Raw genomic sequence first — 18486 nt, 5'->3', positions numbered from 1 at the left:
CCGCTTCCCACGACGAACAGTAATTAAACAAGAACGCATATTTACACGGTGACACTACAGAAGTTCAGCACGGTAGTAGCTTAATAAAACTATATCCCTCCCATGTCCTTCCAAGCACTCAAGTTCATCCCTGCATATGTTTTAACAGTTGCCTTGAAAGAACCTGAGAGCCACAGACAGCAGATGGTACCACCTGGAGATGTAATAAATAGAATTTGAAAAAATTTTAGTCCGCTTTATTCTCCCAGTCCTACTGGTACCATGTCATATTCTTCTGATTTAATTATAATCAAGTATAGAAAGGGTTGGATTTTTTTCTTAGTTTTGAAAAAAGCACAAAAAAAATTTGTAGGTGTCTGTTTCCTTTGCATTTAGAAACTTTTAGATTAGGCTAAGCCCCTGCTGCATCTCAAAGAGAAGTTATCCCAGTTCTGCAAAAATCCCAGTGAAAAAGGCTTCCTCATGTATTGTGCAGCGGTCAAATCTGAGAGTGAATTTAATATAATTTTCAGTGAGATTCAGTGAGAAGATTTATGTAAATTATTAAAAACAATGTTTATTTTTCATGTTCGAAATCAAAATGAATGTGAGTATAAATTTTGGGACAGGAAACACCTCTTTTTATTGGGAAACTATATGTTAATTTAAAAAAAACAGTCTGATTTTCCTTTTTGTACACAAAATGATATAAAAAAAGCTGCATATCCTCGTTTAAGAAATGTGACTATACTACGCTCCAGAATGAAAGCACATTTGGAATTGAGGGGGTGGAATCTGCAAGCACAAAAAGAGATTTTTTTATATTGCTGTTGAGACATATCAGGCCAACAATCTGGGGAACAATCGCGTATCCTTCAGTATGGCAAACAAAGAGCCCTAGAGGGCTTGGACCGTCTTCCCTGTCTCACTTGTGAAGTGGTCTGCCACCTACAAGTTGTTTTTCCCCAAGGACAGCATCTCCGCAGCCAGATTCAAGCCAGGGCAGCAGCAGGGACAATGAGAAATGAAAAAAAATTAAAGGCAAACCAGATTGGTTACATAACACCTAGCAAGAGAATTAATGCAGAACACAGAAAAAAATAGACATATATTCTCACATCCACAGATTCCCTGCTCCACCACCTAACCCGAAGTTGTCTCTGGTAGCAGGGCTCCACTGACAGCCACTAACTTAGTAATAGAATTGAGGATACTTTGCAAGAGAAGTGATTTATAAGAATGGCCATGTAAGAAATTCTCTTGTGCATTTCTTTTGGTTGTAAAAAGACCATGTAATCCCCATATTTCAGGCAAAAGCAGATGACCTTTGTTGGCAATGACACCCAAAGCTATTAAAACCAAAATAAGAGTAGGGATTCACCTCTCCTTTGCATTTTTAGCAGCACGGGCAATGCAAATCAATTAAAATTTAAAATGCGGCAAGAACATATTTATGGGTAAAATGCATTCATATGTAAAAACTCTAACAGGCATAAAATTAAACTACTTTTATTTTTGTTGACAGCCCATACTGCTTTCTGAATTGCTACTCAGTAAATGATTCAATATTTGGCTTTCAAACACTGCAGGCAATTTTTTCCCTTAGAACTGAAATTTAAAATCAGAATACAGAGGTTTTGTATCCCATCATTTTTATTTAGAAAACAAACCAACTGCTATAATGGAGTTTATTTTGCATATGAGAATTGGAAGAGCTTTATTTTATAAAATTTAAATTTTGAATTAAACAACATGCTCAGAAAGAAAGATACCTACTCCCAGAACTTGTTTATCCATGTTAGTCTTCATATCAATATTTAAAAAAATATACACAGTCTAAACCACATTTTTACACACGCAGCTGAACATACACACATATATGGCAACTAGAAAATAATTTAGCAACTCTTATTTGGGATGACAAATTTCCCAAATATGCAGTTGCCTCTGGAAGCTTATAGAAATTTCTATTCAGATAAACATGTATCTTAAAATTTAACAAGGATAAAAAAATTTAGCCTGACATATAACCTAGATTATTAACAATGCTGTCCCCCCACCCATTCATTTTCAAGTATGACAGCTCTCCTAGGATCCCACTGGATCTTACGATACATGAAGAACTAATTGAAAAAAAAATATGAGTAGAGTATGTGAAGATATGTCATTCCACCAGACATTTTGTACATAAAGCATTGCATTGAAAAGCAAACCAGGTGATATGGCAGCCACTGTCTTGTCCTGCTTTTCCACGCTTCCTTCCTCCCTGAAACTATGAGCCACTGATGAAAATTTCCTTGCAAATATATAAACTATCCGCACCAAAGCAGCGCAGGCTAGCTGTTCACACTGTAAACCAACAGGCTTGCGATCACATTGTTGAACATAACTAGGCAGTATTTTTAGGCAAGCTCATTCTGAGTTAACAGCAGAGCCAGCACCTCGGAGGCAGCGGGAAGGAGGGATGGAGGGAGGGAGGGATGGAGGGAGGGATGGAGGGAGGCCTCCCTGTAGACAAGGCACAAAACGCTGATGGTCCTCAGCCCACAGGAGTGCAAATGCCCAGTCAGGTGCCACAGGAAGGCTCAAATGGGAATTAGGAATGAAAAATCAGACCACGACAACAAAGCTCAGAAAAAGCAGCCATTTCATTAGTCTACTTCAGTGTCTGAGCATGCACAGGCTGTGCTGCTCAGAAGGACGTCGAGCAAAAAAAAAAAAACACCAACCCTGTCAAATGTTCTGGTTTGTACAGAACTGATGGTGGAGGTAGTAAGTTAGAATAACATCCTCCTTAGCGTCCCAGAGGGTGCTGCACTTCGTGCTGTTCACTAGCCTCATAAGGAATATTTCAGATGTGAAACATTACCTGCCATTTCTCATAGTTCCGCTTATTTAAGACACTACCAGGCATGCACACCTTTACTAACCTGAATAATCCCAGAGGGGAAGACACTGTATCTTAATGGTCTCTTCCTTGCCTCTTGGTGCGGATAAAACTAACTAGGTGGTCAGACGACAGGACACCACTAATGGTATCCTCTCTAAAGTGGAAAGAGGCTGTCAGAAAAGCAAACCGCCCTATTAATTTCAGACACATATCCCCACCAACTCCAGCACGCGCAATCCAGGCATTATTCATCCTGACTCCCACATTTCACTGTTGCTTAAACCCCGCCAAAGTGAAAAGATACCCTATCCAAAAGGCAGAGAAGCAAAACCTAGAAGTGGTACACCGCATACCACTTCATAACATAGTGTTTAATTAGCAAACATTGATCTTTCTGAGAGATACCATTTGCACTGCACAGTACAGCCCTCTCATTAAAAAGAGGCAAGCCTCCCTGTACCTGTATCTCAGAATTTGAAATACCTGACCTTATTCACAGTATATTTTTTACTAGCGCAAACTCCTTCTTGAAGTCAAATACTGCCATGGCTATACCTTCTTGGGCACAGTGCGTGAAACTCTACTTGTTTCTAGGCATAGGACTCCTTAAACCCATCTGTCCCAGTTTGTGAAAGCAATGCCACCTTGAATTTCATTTCTGCAACTGGTAGGTGGGGTGGGAGAAACCGCTCTGGGTTTCTCTTACTATTCTTTTGCTGGTTCCTAATTTTTTTACTGGGAACAAAAGAAAAAAGTCTCAGGCATGGTACCTCAGCACAAGCAGATATTTTATATTTTTCAGTGACTAGCTCTCACTGACATCAAGGAGATGCAGAGACTGGACATCTCAGCTGCTAAATGCCAGCACCAGCTCCTGCTCCAGCCTTTGGCAAGTGTCTGCAGTGGTTTAAGGTAAAAAGCCAAGTTTCAGAGACTGGAGCGTGAGGCTATTGCGTTCCTCTGGGACAGCACTCACTAGACTGCGTGGGACTAAACAAGGGATGCCGGGCGATGTTGGAAACCTGAACAAGGGCTTACAGTGATGGAGCAAAATGCCAGGGAATACGTGTGAGTGTGCCCAGGCTTAAGAAACACTGTGAAATCTTTTCAAGGTGACACAAGTCACACGTGAAAGATTGCTGCATCTTGTAAACACACCGGGGGGGGTAGGGGGGAGAAATCAACGCAGCAAATAAATGGTCCCCACCCTTCCATTGCCCCAAAAGGACAGCCATTGGTTTATTGAAATCTATTTAAGACTTTGTGATAGTTGTCCATCCTATATAGAAGATACTCCAAAATGATAATGATGAGGTAGCAACAAAGAAGTCCTAAAACACGCCATCAGGAATTACAGCATTTAGAGTGCAGGAGAAGGGCAGAGAACTTGCAGAAGCAAGACACTGAAGATGTGAGGAACGACGCAGAAGGAAATGGGGTTGAAAAGTGGGAAGACAGTCTAAGTGATTTCTTCCTGCTCCAAACACCTTTTCAAACTCAAACACAGATGTCAATGCTTTTTGACCTGTATTCCTGAAGAAATCTTAGGGAGCCTGCAGAGTGGAAAGCTCCCTTGCACACCATTGCAGGTCCTGGGTGTGATTTCCCCAGCAGGTGTGCCAATACTGCTTTCGGACAGCCCCGCAGCACGTGGAGCCGGCAGCAGAGCTCCTGCCCCAGCACCGTCTGAGACTTCCACAGAGGCTACAGCTCTCCACAGCCTTTTTCAGGGAGTATGGAAAATAGGCGCAGATTTTTCTGTGGCTAAGTCGGCGGGATCTACAGACGGTTACACTCTGTAGAGACTTAGTATCCGCATCTCTTAAGCGCTGAACCCTTTGTCATTCCTGTTACTTTCCCACAAACCAAAGAAGTCTTTGAAAACGAAGGCACCACCATCAAAAATACTTCCAAAAAATAAAGCAAAAAATGAAGAATGCTTTCCTGGGACAAAACCCAGAAATAGCGTCCCAAGAAGATCCTAGAAGTGTTCTTTGGCATTAAGTGGTGAAATCTGTTGAAACACAGCGGACAGTGCAGACAGCGGTGGGGCCGGAGGGGAAGGGGATGACAGTGCCATGCTGCACAGCTGTCTCCTCCTATTACCCGCCACGAGCAGAAGACAAACCCGAAAAGGTCCAACTTGGCGTTCACAACTGAATCACCGAAAGGCAGCGCACTGTGCCATAGCCAGTGACCTGCTCTCCCTGCGCACGCTGCCTCTGAATATCGCAGCAAGGGGGATGCCTTGTGCCACAGGTCTGAATGTTTGTCATTTTCATAGCCTCAGGAGCAAACACACGGACAAACACAAATATCCCACAAGAGAATCCTCTTCAATTACAAAGCAAGAGACCATTACAGGACGGTGTCAATATGGAACATCTAAATGATTTACACGGAAGTCACTTTAATTAGGGAAATAAAACAATCCATTAAAGATTAGCAGTGCAATGTTAATGTGATACAACAAGACAAAAAGAAGCAACTGAACACACAACAAAGTTAGATCCTAACGGATAAACGCAGGAAAGGATAACCCGTATTTTCAGTTTACCATATACCTAGGCATTACAGTACAGCTGATACACAAAACTATTTGCAGTGTCAGTAACATCTTGAAATATCTATTTAAGGCATAAAGGAGTGATTAGCAGAGAGCAGATTCTCAGTTGTTGCAAATCAGTGTAGCTTTAGTGGAAAGTCAACAGAATTATGTTAAATTGTAGCAGTTGAGGACAGCATCTGAAAAAAGCACGGAGCTCCTAATTTGTGGTGTGGTTATTTGAAAACAATTCTGCAAAAGAAGTTGGAAGAAACAGGACTGCATTTTACTATTTGATTTAAACTCAGGAGGTTTTAAAAGTGGGAATGTAAAAACAAAGAGCTGAGAAAACAAACTTTGGCAATGACATTTGACTTGTACAGCAACAACTGCAAAGGAGCTGCATTCCCTGTCCCGCACAAAAAGCAATAGGAATGATTAAGCTTTAAAACATGTACATGTACACACAAGAACACATGTAATCATCCAAGAGCTCAGAACTATGTCAGGATCACAAATGCGTAAGGCAAATAAATACATTTAAAATGTTCATCTGATACCACGTCAGGGAAGGTTCAAGGTGAGGTTAAAACATTTCTAAAAGGGAGAGGATTCCCCTTCTCCAGCCAGTTGCAATGTTTCATTTTCCCAGAGCAATGGAGGTGAGAGGGGCAGTGATGCAGCACACACAAGGGCACCCATCCTGTCAGCGGACTCAGCAGTTATAAGCAAACCTCTCAGCCCAGAAACTGGGATTTTGCATTTAAGAACACCACTTGCATGAAATCCCTCCTGCCTTTTACTGGTAAGGCCACTGGAAAAAGCCAGCAGTGCAAACAGAACATTGCAGCCATAGCAACAAGCAATTCAACACTTAAACTCTTCAACAGACTAAACAGTATTTTCTTTCTGGTTTTATAATTTCACGGTCAATAACTCACCATGAGCACTTTACTTGTCTAGCTGGTTGTTAATGTCTCAAAACCAATCTCCTGTTAAAGCTTCAACCAAGAAAACCTCCTCCCTCAAACTAAAATAAAAGCCTGTGTATACAGGGCGACCACTTCAAAAATTAAACCTTTTTCTCCCTTTTTGAAAATTGGTATAGGAAGATGGAGAAGCGCCCAAGTTCTGGCCTGTTAAACCAAGCACTAGCCCTTTATTAGTATTGTACCCTATAAAATGTTACAACCAGGAACGCAAAAGCCTTAAAACTGAGATTTAAAACATCTAACAACTTCGGCCCTGCAACAGTATCTCTGAGTAATGCCCAAACAGCGCAGGAACTCCACTGGGAAGTCTCCTTGACCCTTCTCATTGACTGCAAGGAATTTTTTAAAAAATATTTTTATTGCTATCAGTAAAAACCCATTTGAAAGCCAAAATCGAAGGCTAAAAATAGGATAAAACATTCTGTATTGTTGATGAAATTTAACCCTGTTAATTAGACAGCTTAATTTCACAGTCAGCAACAGTCCAATATTACCCTAATAAATGTATGGGTTTTTTGGAAAATGTCATGCATGAACGCAACTGAAATAGTGCCTTTTTTAACTTTTAATGGCATCAAATTTAATATCTGCAAAAGAAATCACTGCTTTCTGAAAGGGAAGAATTTGAAATGTTTATACCCTGTTGACTAAAGCATAAAGGCAATGGAAAGCTGTTGATCTCTCCAAGCAGACTAAATAATGTCCACATGAATTTTAATGCTCAACAAAGGTGCTAACCTTAATGAATTAACTTAGGAAGTTTAATTATCCATTAACCTTTTCTGTCTCTTTACCATTTCTATGCTTCTTTACTGCAGTGAAAAAACTGAATTTGAAGGAATCGGCTATCACAGACTTTCAGAGCTTCAGGGCGCATCCTGCCTTCCTTGACACTACAGGTAACTGAATTGCAGCTTAACCCCACGACTCGTGGATGTAGACCTTGTTGGCTGACCCTACACCTTGGGTGTGAACTCAACTTTACTAGCAACACATGCTGAGAAGCTCCGTACATGACAGTGAAGGACAGAGCATGAAACAGACACAGAAACGTGTTTACATGTTCAGGAGGAGCAGGGACCTTCTCCAATCCCCGTTTATGTGTATTATTTTTGACAAGTAGCACTAAAATCTATGGAGTTAATGTGCCATGTAAGAGACGGTTATTCAGCGTTATGATTTTTTTTAAGCCCTGCTGGCCACAGAGTTGTTCTCTATTAATTTTTTGGTTTGTTTGGAATGTTTCTTGAACTTCTCTTTTTCAACTTCTTACATCTTCTGGGCTGCCTTGTGACCTGCCCACCTGGATACTACACAGTCACAGGCTGACCCTGCACTCCAGGATTTACCTAATGTTTTTTTACAATCCAGATGGAGTTGGCTGGAAATCTTAACTAAGTATGGCCTGAGACATACATGTGTCAGTGCGGGAGGACAGTATGCAAGTGGAAGTGTGAAGAAAGCATGGAAGCAAAATCCATTCATAACAGAGAATTACTAGTAGGAGATGACTGGAGACGAGCCTACAGGGAAGTGTCTGGTGATCAGGAGAGGTCATGCAGCACTTCGTCTGATTATTAAGCCTTATACATAAGGTGTGTGACACGGGGGACCTGGTAAAACATGGGGGATGTTGAAACACTGTTGGGGTTTTTTGATAGGAAAAAGGAAAAACAACCTCTATGTTACACAAACAGGACTCTTGAAAAGCCACAGAAATATCCCATACTTACTTTTATCTTCCTGGTTTTCTTCTGCTGCTTTGCATTCCTCTTCTTCCTCCTCCTCCACCTCCTTCTGCTGCGCTTCTTCATGGTGATCGGCGGCGCCAACTGAAAGGCTCTGGCAGCAGTGGTTGAAGCCGCTATCCCGAGGCAGAGTGAAACTTCGGGGCTTTCCCCCATTCCCATTCAGCACTTGCATCCGCTCACCCTCCACCAGGGGGAAGGGGCCGTAGTGGTCTTGCAGGTGGCACTTCTGGGTGGGCAAGGTTGACTGACGCCGGTGCTCGGGGGAGACCACAGCCGCCTCGGAGAAGACAGAGTCCTCCAGCGGCAGCGTCTGCAGGTAGTGGAGTCCTGAGCTCGTCAGCGGCGTCTCTATGAGGTCCTGCCAGGAGCGCCGCTGGCTCGCCGTCTTGCGCACCGGCGAGTCGGTGGCGCTCCCCGCCGCCTCCGGGCGGAACTCCTCGTGCGACGACTGCGACTGGGAGGTCTCCGTGGATGACAGTCGGCTGTGTTTTGGCTCCACATAAGGACTTGTGCAGCTCATCTACAAGGTCAGCAACGGAGCAACCTTCAGATCAATGTAGACTGAGACTTACTGCTAGCAATAATCACGTATTTTTCATCGTTAGTGACGGCACCCGGTTTAGTAACACAAACTTACCTGATTAACCTGCCCTGATCCTAACTTTAAGGCATGCACACACCTACGCATGTCACACCTGGGGCCAAATACTGATCCTCAGTCATAAAAGTATCCTTATTATGTCCCTTAGTCTATAAAATAAGCCAACACAATTATTTGCAGGAAGCTTTGCAGAATACGGCACTACGGAAGACACAGAAGAGATGTGTCTGGTCCATTAAAAATCTTAAAAATGCCATCCAACTAACTGTTGTCATCCTATCTTGCTAAAAATTTCTTTGGCATCGTCTTTGCAGTGCTTCAGTGCAGTTCAAAGATCTATGATTTTGGAAGATAAAGTACTGCATTCAAATTAAATGTCATGAACACTCTCTTTCCCGAGACTTTCCTAATTTTTCAATCTGAATTTTTGCATTTTAAAAACTATGATCAAGTAAGGTACATTAGTTAAAATTGCCTGAGTATACAGACACGAAAATTAAAACTGCCAGTGCAGAATAAGTTAGAAGTCCACACTCTGGTTTTATACCAACAGCTGCTTCAAGAAGAAAATAAAAAACAAATAATTTTTTTTTTTCTAATTTATAGAGAAACCTACTTTTTCACAACAACAGAACAACTGGTATCACTGTTTGGGATATGAGAGAACATTTTTATGTTGGCATTTCTGTGGAAATTCAAGTGTAATTTGTCACTGTAAAGCTTCACAGCACAACTGTTGTGCCTTAGAGAAGAGTCTGTGTTGTTACTGAGGTAACAACATTTTGTCACAGAAGATGATAAGGGGGCGGTGAGGGACCACACGGATAAGTAGGGAGCCATCATGAACGAAAAACAGGAAGAAAGAATTCTGTAACTTAAACCATTTTGTACAGCAATTGGGATTATAGATGTTCTCTATGAACCGTTGGAAAGAGCAATGAAGGCTGTTGAAGTCAGCAACGCATATTACTTTACAAATGCCTTAAGTCAAGTACTGACTCAAAAAATACACCAGAGAGTGCCCTACCATGCGCATCCGCGTGCTTTTAAGCAGAAGAGTAGGTAAAAGCGACACTTCTATGTAGTCATTCCTGTAGAGGCTTGCAGGTGACTTACCGAAGGAGGCCGCGGGTATGTGTCGTATGGGGGCGGCGGGCTGTCTTGTTTGGGAGTCGATGGAGTGTCGGCTTCCTCCTTATCACTCTCACTCCAGTAATCTACAAGTTACATACAGAACAGATGAAAAACTACTAATACATTTTGATACTCAGAGACTCACTTTCACAAAAGAAACTGGAAACTCCATCCTTAGTATTACTGAGAGTTAAACACCAGCCAATGCTCTGTAAACATTAGCTGCTGTAATTTGGAATTGCTTGAACCTCAAGAGGGAAAATTCAAAACATTACAGGGTATACAAAATCTAATGCCCCATTGCAGAGGTATTAAACAACAACCTGCAAAAGAGCCACAAACTTAACTCTTCTTAACTCTTAAACTTATAAATACAACATGCATATGGAATACTCCTCATACAGGTATCAGATTTTCAAGTATTTATACAGCCAACAAAAGAATTATGATTGGACATTTCACTGGAAAATACTGAAAGTATTTTTTCAATAGAAAAGATGAAAAATGTAACTTGCAAAAGTCTTGTTGACTGCAAAAAACATTAAGAAATGTAATTAACACCAACTGGCAGATCAAACAAGTAGTGGTTATCGCACACATGACTAACCAATGTTATTTCTCTACCCATTTTCCCCGTTGTATACTAGCAGTTACGCAAGCTTTTCAATCCAAGTTCTAATAACAAACAGCTGCATTTAAATAAGACAGAAAAACTTTACACCATGTATCTGCTTCATAAAACAGCTGCCGCTCTGCTATCCATGCAAGAACATAAAGGTGATACGGTACTGAAAAATATGACAATGATACTAAAGCATAGAGTTCCACAAGATGGATGAGAAAATAAAAAGGACACAGAGCTTGTGGGCTAAATTTAATGGGTTATGAGGTTTCATTTTGTCAGGAAATCAAGTCTTGGCCAAGCACATTTCATATGCTTGGTAGCTTGGTCAAAAGGAAAACACATGGATGAATGTACCACACACGGATTTATATTTATTCTGTTGCAAATATTTTTGAAGCCACCTAACTAAATGGACACTGGACCTTATATCCCTTACAAAAAAAACCTACTTAACTGCCGATTCAGCTCAAGATGGCTAACTTTAACGTTTCTACACTTTTTAAGACTTCTGCAAACATTTCTGTTGCCGCTTTGTTTCTGACTGTATTACCTTCTAGTATTTGGGCAAATCGTTGTGCAACACGACACTTTAGCTCCGACTATTCACAGACTAATCACAGGCAATTTTCACTTTGCCTAGCAAGTGTTCAATGAACTGCATGATTTACTACTTTCTCTTTAATAGATGAGGAGAAGAAGATTGATTGTTGCTTCATAAACGATCTAAACCAAAAATCCAAGTTGGCACAACATGTAATTTTGGCTTTAATGATTTTTTGTTACCATGATGATTACTGTATTGTATGATTAATAATCTACTGTACCTAATCTTATTCAAGATTTAAAAGAAAAACTTACCTTAAAATGACACCATCTTGAAACAGCTGTCCCTAAAATGCTGTATATTTTTAGATCGTAGTAATGGTGGGGGCAACCTTATTTATCTATTTATTTTTTCCAAGCGGTAACAACTGTTTTAACTCTGTGTGTCTTGATTTGCTTTCTGCAAGCTTATAGATGAGAGATTCTCTTCAAATGGTAGAATAAATAGCACAAATGAAGTTTTAATCACTATGAAATAAAAAATTACAAAACATTTTGCCTCTAGGAATCTGCAAATAATGAATTTTTGGTGAATGAAAGACTAAATCAGAAAAAAAGCTTTTTTAAGTCACTCCTAGTTTTAAGAAAACTTGTTTCCAGCAACTCAAAACATCTGAAAATATTGGCATATGAGCATGTTTGTTCCTATTACAGCAAAGTCTAATGGCACGCCATGTGGTGAGAGAGCTGTCAGAACTGCATCACTCACTGAGATTTCTGCAGACTTGGGGCTCAACTGTTTATTCTGAAAGTAAAATTTAGCAGCCTCAGTGCAGGTTACAGGTTTTGGCTAAAAATACAAAGACGTTCTTGCTGTCAAATCCACATGCAATAAAGGACTGTATGATCACGCTTTCGCACACCTTACCACAGACAGGGAATCCCGTTGGCAACCTACGGCTTGTCTAGAAAAATTCTGCATTCACAGGGGTCAACTTCCAGATGAAGCGTATGAAAATAGCCTCCCACCAATTTTTAAAACTGTTCTGCTTTTGGCAACTGACTCATTAGAGTCTATCTGAAATGTGTATATTGCTATTGAACAGTTGCCGTATTTCTCTCTGCAGATTTTGTCCAATTCAGTGACAGACAAGCTCAACGCATTGGGCATATCTTGAAAGCTTTCTGAATGAGCAACAGACTGCATATATTATATATAAACTAACACCGACCTGCCATTTGCTGATTAAATATTTTCTATTTATATAAGCAAGTAATTTTTTTCTCTGATTTTATATGACTGGAAAGTATATAACTTCTCCATCCAAGGAAGTCCCTTACCATATTGCTAACGTTCATTGTATTTAATATGGGAAGTTGATGGTATTTTTATAAACCGTTCTGTACAGAATGTGACATTTTATTCAGCAGTACACCCACAATTCGGTGATTCGTGCCTCTCTGAAGCACTTGAAATATATTTATGCACTTTAGATTCAGAAGCATTCAACCCTTAATTGAAATAGGTTTGACAACTACCGTTGAATTGTTTCAGAGGTATTATAAAGGTTTGCTGCAAAGGGATGAACTGAACTGAAATAAAAGACCTTTCGTAAAATCAGATATGTAGATGACAATTGGTACAGTCACTGAATATAGAAAATTCCAGCTTCACAGTTTTTATAATTGCAAAAGTGCTTGAAGCGATAGAGAGGTTTTCCTTTGCTAACTTGATGCCTCTGCTAATCAGGGACACCACGGAGGTCTTTAATAGACCTTGTGCTGGGAGCCAAGGATAATCACCAGAGGTACAAACCCAATATACGGCAGGGAGGGGGGAATGTGATACTGATTTCCACACTAAATAGAATTAAGCAACACAAAGAGGATATAGTTTTACCTACCTGTATATGATAAATCAATTTGAGTGAATGGCATTAGAGCGGTAATAAAGAGCTCCATCAGCGCATGGGATATAATTTCAATACTAAGTGGGGTCTCACTGATTATCTTCAACAGGGAGACATTTTAATAATACGTAACATGAGGCCTGAATCCGCATGATCTCATGTCTGGGAGCTGGATCATCTGCTATTTTATTACTTAGTGATTGCTTGGTAGCAAAAATATTTCTCCACATCCATCTGGATTTTGAAAGGTGTATCGTGACTACAACTGTGCACTTGGACAGTGTTAGCAGAGCTGTTCATACACCTTTTCCCTTACTGTCCCACATGTTATTGTAATTCTAGTGACAACCTGCTGTCAATAGAAGTTTGAATTTGGCTTTGAATGCTAAGATGGAGGATTTCATAGAAGACTCCAAGATTCAGAGTTTGTTCACAGCATTTTGAAGCAGTGACAGATGGTACACAGGTCCCTCCAAACTGGTTATTGTAGTACTGCCTGGGGACCACAGATTCCCAAACTGATTCTGAAGTCTGGTGAGGCACTGAGAACACGACTGGAGGAACGGTGAGCATGGTGCTGCTCTTCCAGGCTGTGTGAACGCGGAGGGCCTGCTGTTACGAACAACATGATGTGCCAAGGACCGAACCAGATTAAAAAAGGGTGTGGGCAACACTCCTGGGATAAGCAGCTGCACTTACTGGAAGACATGATTAGCAATGAGGCAACAGCATGTACAATCTAGTTATGTGTGAGAGCGACAGAACGCCCAAAACCCTTCCCATGCACGCTGCTACCGCTGAATTACGGCAGCATGCTGTAAGCCGACGCTGTTCAGCCACAGGCTGATCCCTCTTGGATGCTCCGTGCTGAGGCAACCGGGGTATGAATCAAGGCAGACATAATTTTCTGATGCTGTCTTCTAATCTTCTACCATTACAGAATATCCTACTCTCTTGATGTTTCCACCTGCCTGCTGAAGTCACTCATGCTTCTGACAGGGGACAGGAGTATTTTGCACAGTGTCTCCCAGGAAAACGGCACTGCAGCAATACCTTGCAGAGAGACAGACCATGTGTACCTTCCTCTTCATGGTATCACACCAGAAGGTCAGGGCTAAGGCTGCTCTCACACAGGTTGGTACAGAACCCTGACTTTGGGTGGCAAGAAGGACACCATGTGGCAAATTTTGAAGCCTAGTGATAGCCTTTTGAACACAGCTCTCCCTGAAAAATGATTAGAAATATAATCTTTGTAAACAAAAGACTAGATGAAATACATTGCTCCGAGCTATAAGCTCTTTGGGGCAAAAGACAGAATCTTACTGATGGAGGTGGCAGAGCTACAGAATTAAAAAGTGAGGTTTTGACTCAGTGGGCAGCAGGCAGAGAGGATCTGGATAGGCTCTGGACCATCATGACTACTGCAATTTTCTGGTACCTGCTGGCAGGTACATTTTTTAAAAAGAGCATGTATTCAAAAGCCATCTGTTTGCCAAAACAGCTAGTTGGACAGGAATACTTCTATGGATCCACGTCACTGGCAATTCTAGGAAACAACCTGCCCAATACAATTGAGCACTGACCCTTCCTTTTTCCTGTCTGCAAACAGGGTTTCTACTGCAGCAAACTAAAGCAAAGTGACTCATTATTTCATATATGCCACTTTTTTAAACCCATGGAATGCTGGACATTAAAAATAAACACATATAAAATGCTGTAATCCCACCACTCCAAATGAAATGCCAACAGGGCTTCAACACACACCTCAATACAGCAAAACCAGTACAAGTCACAACAAATAAAATGGCCTTAAAATTAAAGTCTTTAGGGGAAATTCAATTATGTTAACAGGCTTTAGAAGAACGGTTTTGTTCCTGAGACCAATTTCATGCATTCCTGCCCCTTGTGAATTCAAACACCAAATGCAATGTTTAAAATTTTTTTTTAGTTTGCAGATTCTTAAGTTTCTTCTGATAGGGGACACAGACTCCTTGGTACCACATACTGGAGGTTACTGGCAGTACATTTGCTGCTTTTATCTACCTTCTAAGGCCTTCTCAGAAATAATCCTGTGTCTGTGGACCAGAATCTGAAGAAGCTAATCAAAACTCCTGAGAGAGACGGAATTCTCTAAAGTAACAACAGTGATACCCATATGTGAATTGCTTTCAGATGACGGGAATAAGGCCTGATACACAGCAGGGAAAAAAGAACAGATGAACCTGTGATAAGAGCTGACAGAAGAAACCAAAATAACAGCACATTACCTTGCTCTTGTTTGATCCTCTCTCTTTCTGCATAGCCAGCAGCAAGCATGTTAATTCTGTTTAGCCATCTGAAATAATATTAAAAACAGCAGTGATACCAATCCAGCCTCTTAATTTTTGTGTACATTTCTACAAAAAACAAAGTTAGGAGCATCAGAAGGAGATTCAGGACTATGTTATTTTTCATATTAGATAGCTGTTTTCTTTGATACGCTTACTCAGGGAGTCTCCAAAGATCTATGATTTTGCTGTGGAACAAATTGTTTTCACAGCAAAGATTTTATTTCAAATGGAAAACCACGTATGATGTCAAACATCTGTAAAATAAAGGATTTGGAGATAATCAAAGAGCTATTAAGTCTGCTGCTCACAGATATGCCACCACACCAATACTCCTGCTGTTCTGATTTCTTAAGAATAAACATCACTTTTCAGAAATTCAAGCAATATTTCAAGGCCTGAATTGGCAACTTAGCAGAGGAACAGAGCAGAAACCAGCAGTCAAAAGAAAAGGTTCACTCCCAAACAGACAGTGAGGTTTAATTATGCCATTATGTGGTTTAGTGCTTACCTACAGTGTCAAGTACAAAGAGAAGGAGGTACATCAGAATTCCCTTTTGTGTTTGTGTCAGAGAAGCAGGGGGAGAAAAGACAGTTGCCTCAATGCAATTCACATCTAAGGCTTTAACCTCAACTTACACTTGAAAAAATGTTTCCATAAGCTGCACAAATTGAAAAAAACCCCAAACTATTGCTATTCTTTTCTAGTAGGGCTGTCATGGCCAAGCATACACACAACTGCCTGTAGCGACGCACTGCTTCAACCTGCCCTCTTCCCCCACGGGGCTCTCCGTGTATTCATTATCCAAATGCTTACACTAAATCAGATCCTCTACTAACAAGGCTTTAAACCACCATGACAATCTCCCATGGTTGTCTGTTCCATGGTAAACCTGGAATTATTTGTGCCAGTCATCCCCTAGTCAGGATTTGACAGGCCTGGTTTGCCAAGCTACTGGCTTGCGATTTTACTGCTAGGGGATAGAGAAGGACAACTGAAGTCAGGTTTGCGTTTTCTTCAGGAATGTGAAACTCCTGTTTCGGAAAACTGTGCTTGATGGGTTTCATTTGCATACTGTATGCATGGAAACAGGATGTAGTATTGTCTCAGCAAGCAGGACGCCTTTGCAATCACTCCCGCATACCAGCCTTCAAGACATTTCAGTGCAGGGTAAGCAGGCATCAGGTCAAAAAATACAGTTGCTCTCCTAGCAACTAACTCCAGTCACTGTCCTTCTACAAATGGTGACCGTCGTATGATCTGTAAATCACATTAATGGTCCGTGAATCATTGTACACTGTGAAGAAAGCTAGAGGTTTACTCCTGAAGTGATTACAAAATACTTCATGTTAGCATAGAATCAAAATTTCTGCTAGGAGAATAGCAAAGCTGAAGAAAAGACTTGAAATTTCAGTTGCAATTGTTAGGAAGTGCCATACACTTATAAAAATAACTGGTACATAGGAACAGAAATCCAACAAATTACGTCTCAGACAATGATTTCACATTTTCACAGCAGAAAGGTGACCCACTACAAAGCTATCTTTTAGGCTCACACTGCTGATATGTGAAGGCTTTCTTTGGGGAATAAAGCTCAGCTGTCTCGACAGCTCTGCCAGCCCAAATCAGAGGCACTGAGGCAGGAACCTCCAGTCTCATGCTGCCAAGGGACCAGCAAAGGCCACGGACTTCTCCGTGTCCAAAGGGTAAATAAAGCAGCACAAGAAGACAAGCGCCTGCTCTGCCAAATGGCATGGCAGACAAAATTTGCTTGCCTCTTGTCTGTTTTGGATTTTGCATTCCCAGTTCAGCTCATGGGTTACCATGCCCCACTACAGGCAGCAGGGAACAGCCACCCACTTTGGATATGGCTGCTGACCACAAAATATTAGATGATATACCTATAAAGGTTCTCCTGTTGGAAAACTTCATTCTGTCCTAAATATGAGATGGCATTTCCTGTGCGTTGGAGTGACGTGACCAGTTAAATCAACAAACACTTAATTGACCATCAATTGATACTGCTTACAGCTATGACAGATAATTGTTTACGGAAAAAATGTTATTTCCTGAAAAGTATAATTTAATGATAACCCAGGAAATGCATAGCCATCTGAGAGAGAGAGCGCAGACTGACTTCACATTTAATGATTTTCTGCAGGTCCTGATCTGTGTCATGGTTTGGAATATCACCTGCAATGCCTGTGGGGTGCATGTGAAGGTACTGATGTGGTTGTAAAGAGTTAAGCGGTTTACTAGTTTAGAAACTAAAAGAATGGTATTGACCTCTTCTGCATATTTTCTGATATGTGGCGGCAAAAGCTTCTTTAGATATGGTTAGAATGGGTATGGTTAGAAAATTAATATTATTTTAATAAAGCATGGCTAGAGTTATGCTTCATTGAAGGTAGAATCGTATGAGAAATCCAACGCACTGGGTGCGTATCACAGGGAAACGTAAAGATCTCCTGCAGAAAGGAAGAGGAGTAAAACATGCCAGCTTTACAATGCACTGGGGACAAAAGTTCCAAGCATACAGTTACAGAAATATCCCTTACTATGAATATTAAAAGATACAAAGCTGTAGGACATGGCAAGATTTAAACGTTTCTTCCCTGCAGTGTGCTATGTCCTCGTAGCCACTCTAACTTTTAGAGGGCAAGAGGACAAGAAAATATTACTTCCTCGCTGCAAATGTAGCTTTAATTTTCTTGTGAGAATTATAAAATCTATTTGCTAGGTATGACAATAAACACACTAGCACTGGTAGTTGCAGCAGTCATCTAGGTTTTCCTTTTTTTTTTTATTTTTAGGTTTTTTTTAAGAGTAGTACATACATTTCTTGTCAGTATTTAATTAAAACAATTTTATGTCATGCAGAACAGGATTAAAAAAAAATAAATCTTTCTGTAGACCTGTAACTTCTGTAAAGAAGAATGTACAGTACTGGCACTCTCACAGAATAGTAAGAAGTATTTTTCTACCTTATCTCACACTCCAGGTAGATGCAATGCTTTTAGTCAAAGCAGGGTGTCAAATTATCCTTAATCACAAAGCTCGAGGATACAGGACAAATTTGCTATATGGAAATATGGATGCCTTACAGGGTCTGTAAGTACCCAACTGCAGTTTAACAGGAATGAAAAGGCCTGCAGATGATGCAGGAGAATTTTGAGAGGCCTTCTTCA

The 18486-nt window shown here is 40.7% G+C and overlaps 1 protein-coding gene across 7 annotated transcripts in view; it reads right to left on the bottom strand.

Annotated features, from left to right (window-relative positions):
• CNKSR2 (connector enhancer of kinase suppressor of Ras 2) overlaps positions 1 to 18486 on the bottom strand; it is a 217889-nt gene that overhangs the window by 34314 nt on the left and 165089 nt on the right. For all 7 annotated transcript variants that reach the window (XM_054211248.1, XM_054211258.1, XM_054211269.1 and 4 more), the window contains 3 exons: positions 15238 to 15305; positions 9875 to 9975; positions 8140 to 8677 (listed from right to left, as the gene is read on the bottom strand). In XM_054211248.1, the coding sequence (XP_054067223.1) occupies positions 8140 to 8677; positions 9875 to 9975; positions 15238 to 15305 (707 nt within the window). The remainder of the gene's footprint in view (positions 1 to 8139; positions 8678 to 9874; positions 9976 to 15237; positions 15306 to 18486) is intronic.

The sequence above is a fragment of the Rissa tridactyla genome, chromosome 1 (genome assembly GCF_028500815.1).
Source record: "Rissa tridactyla isolate bRisTri1 chromosome 1, bRisTri1.patW.cur.20221130, whole genome shotgun sequence".
Classification (NCBI taxonomy): Eukaryota; Metazoa; Chordata; class Aves; order Charadriiformes; family Laridae; genus Rissa; species Rissa tridactyla.
The sequence above is the reverse complement of the archived record's forward strand: the minus strand, read 5'-3'. Positions and strand labels throughout refer to the sequence as shown.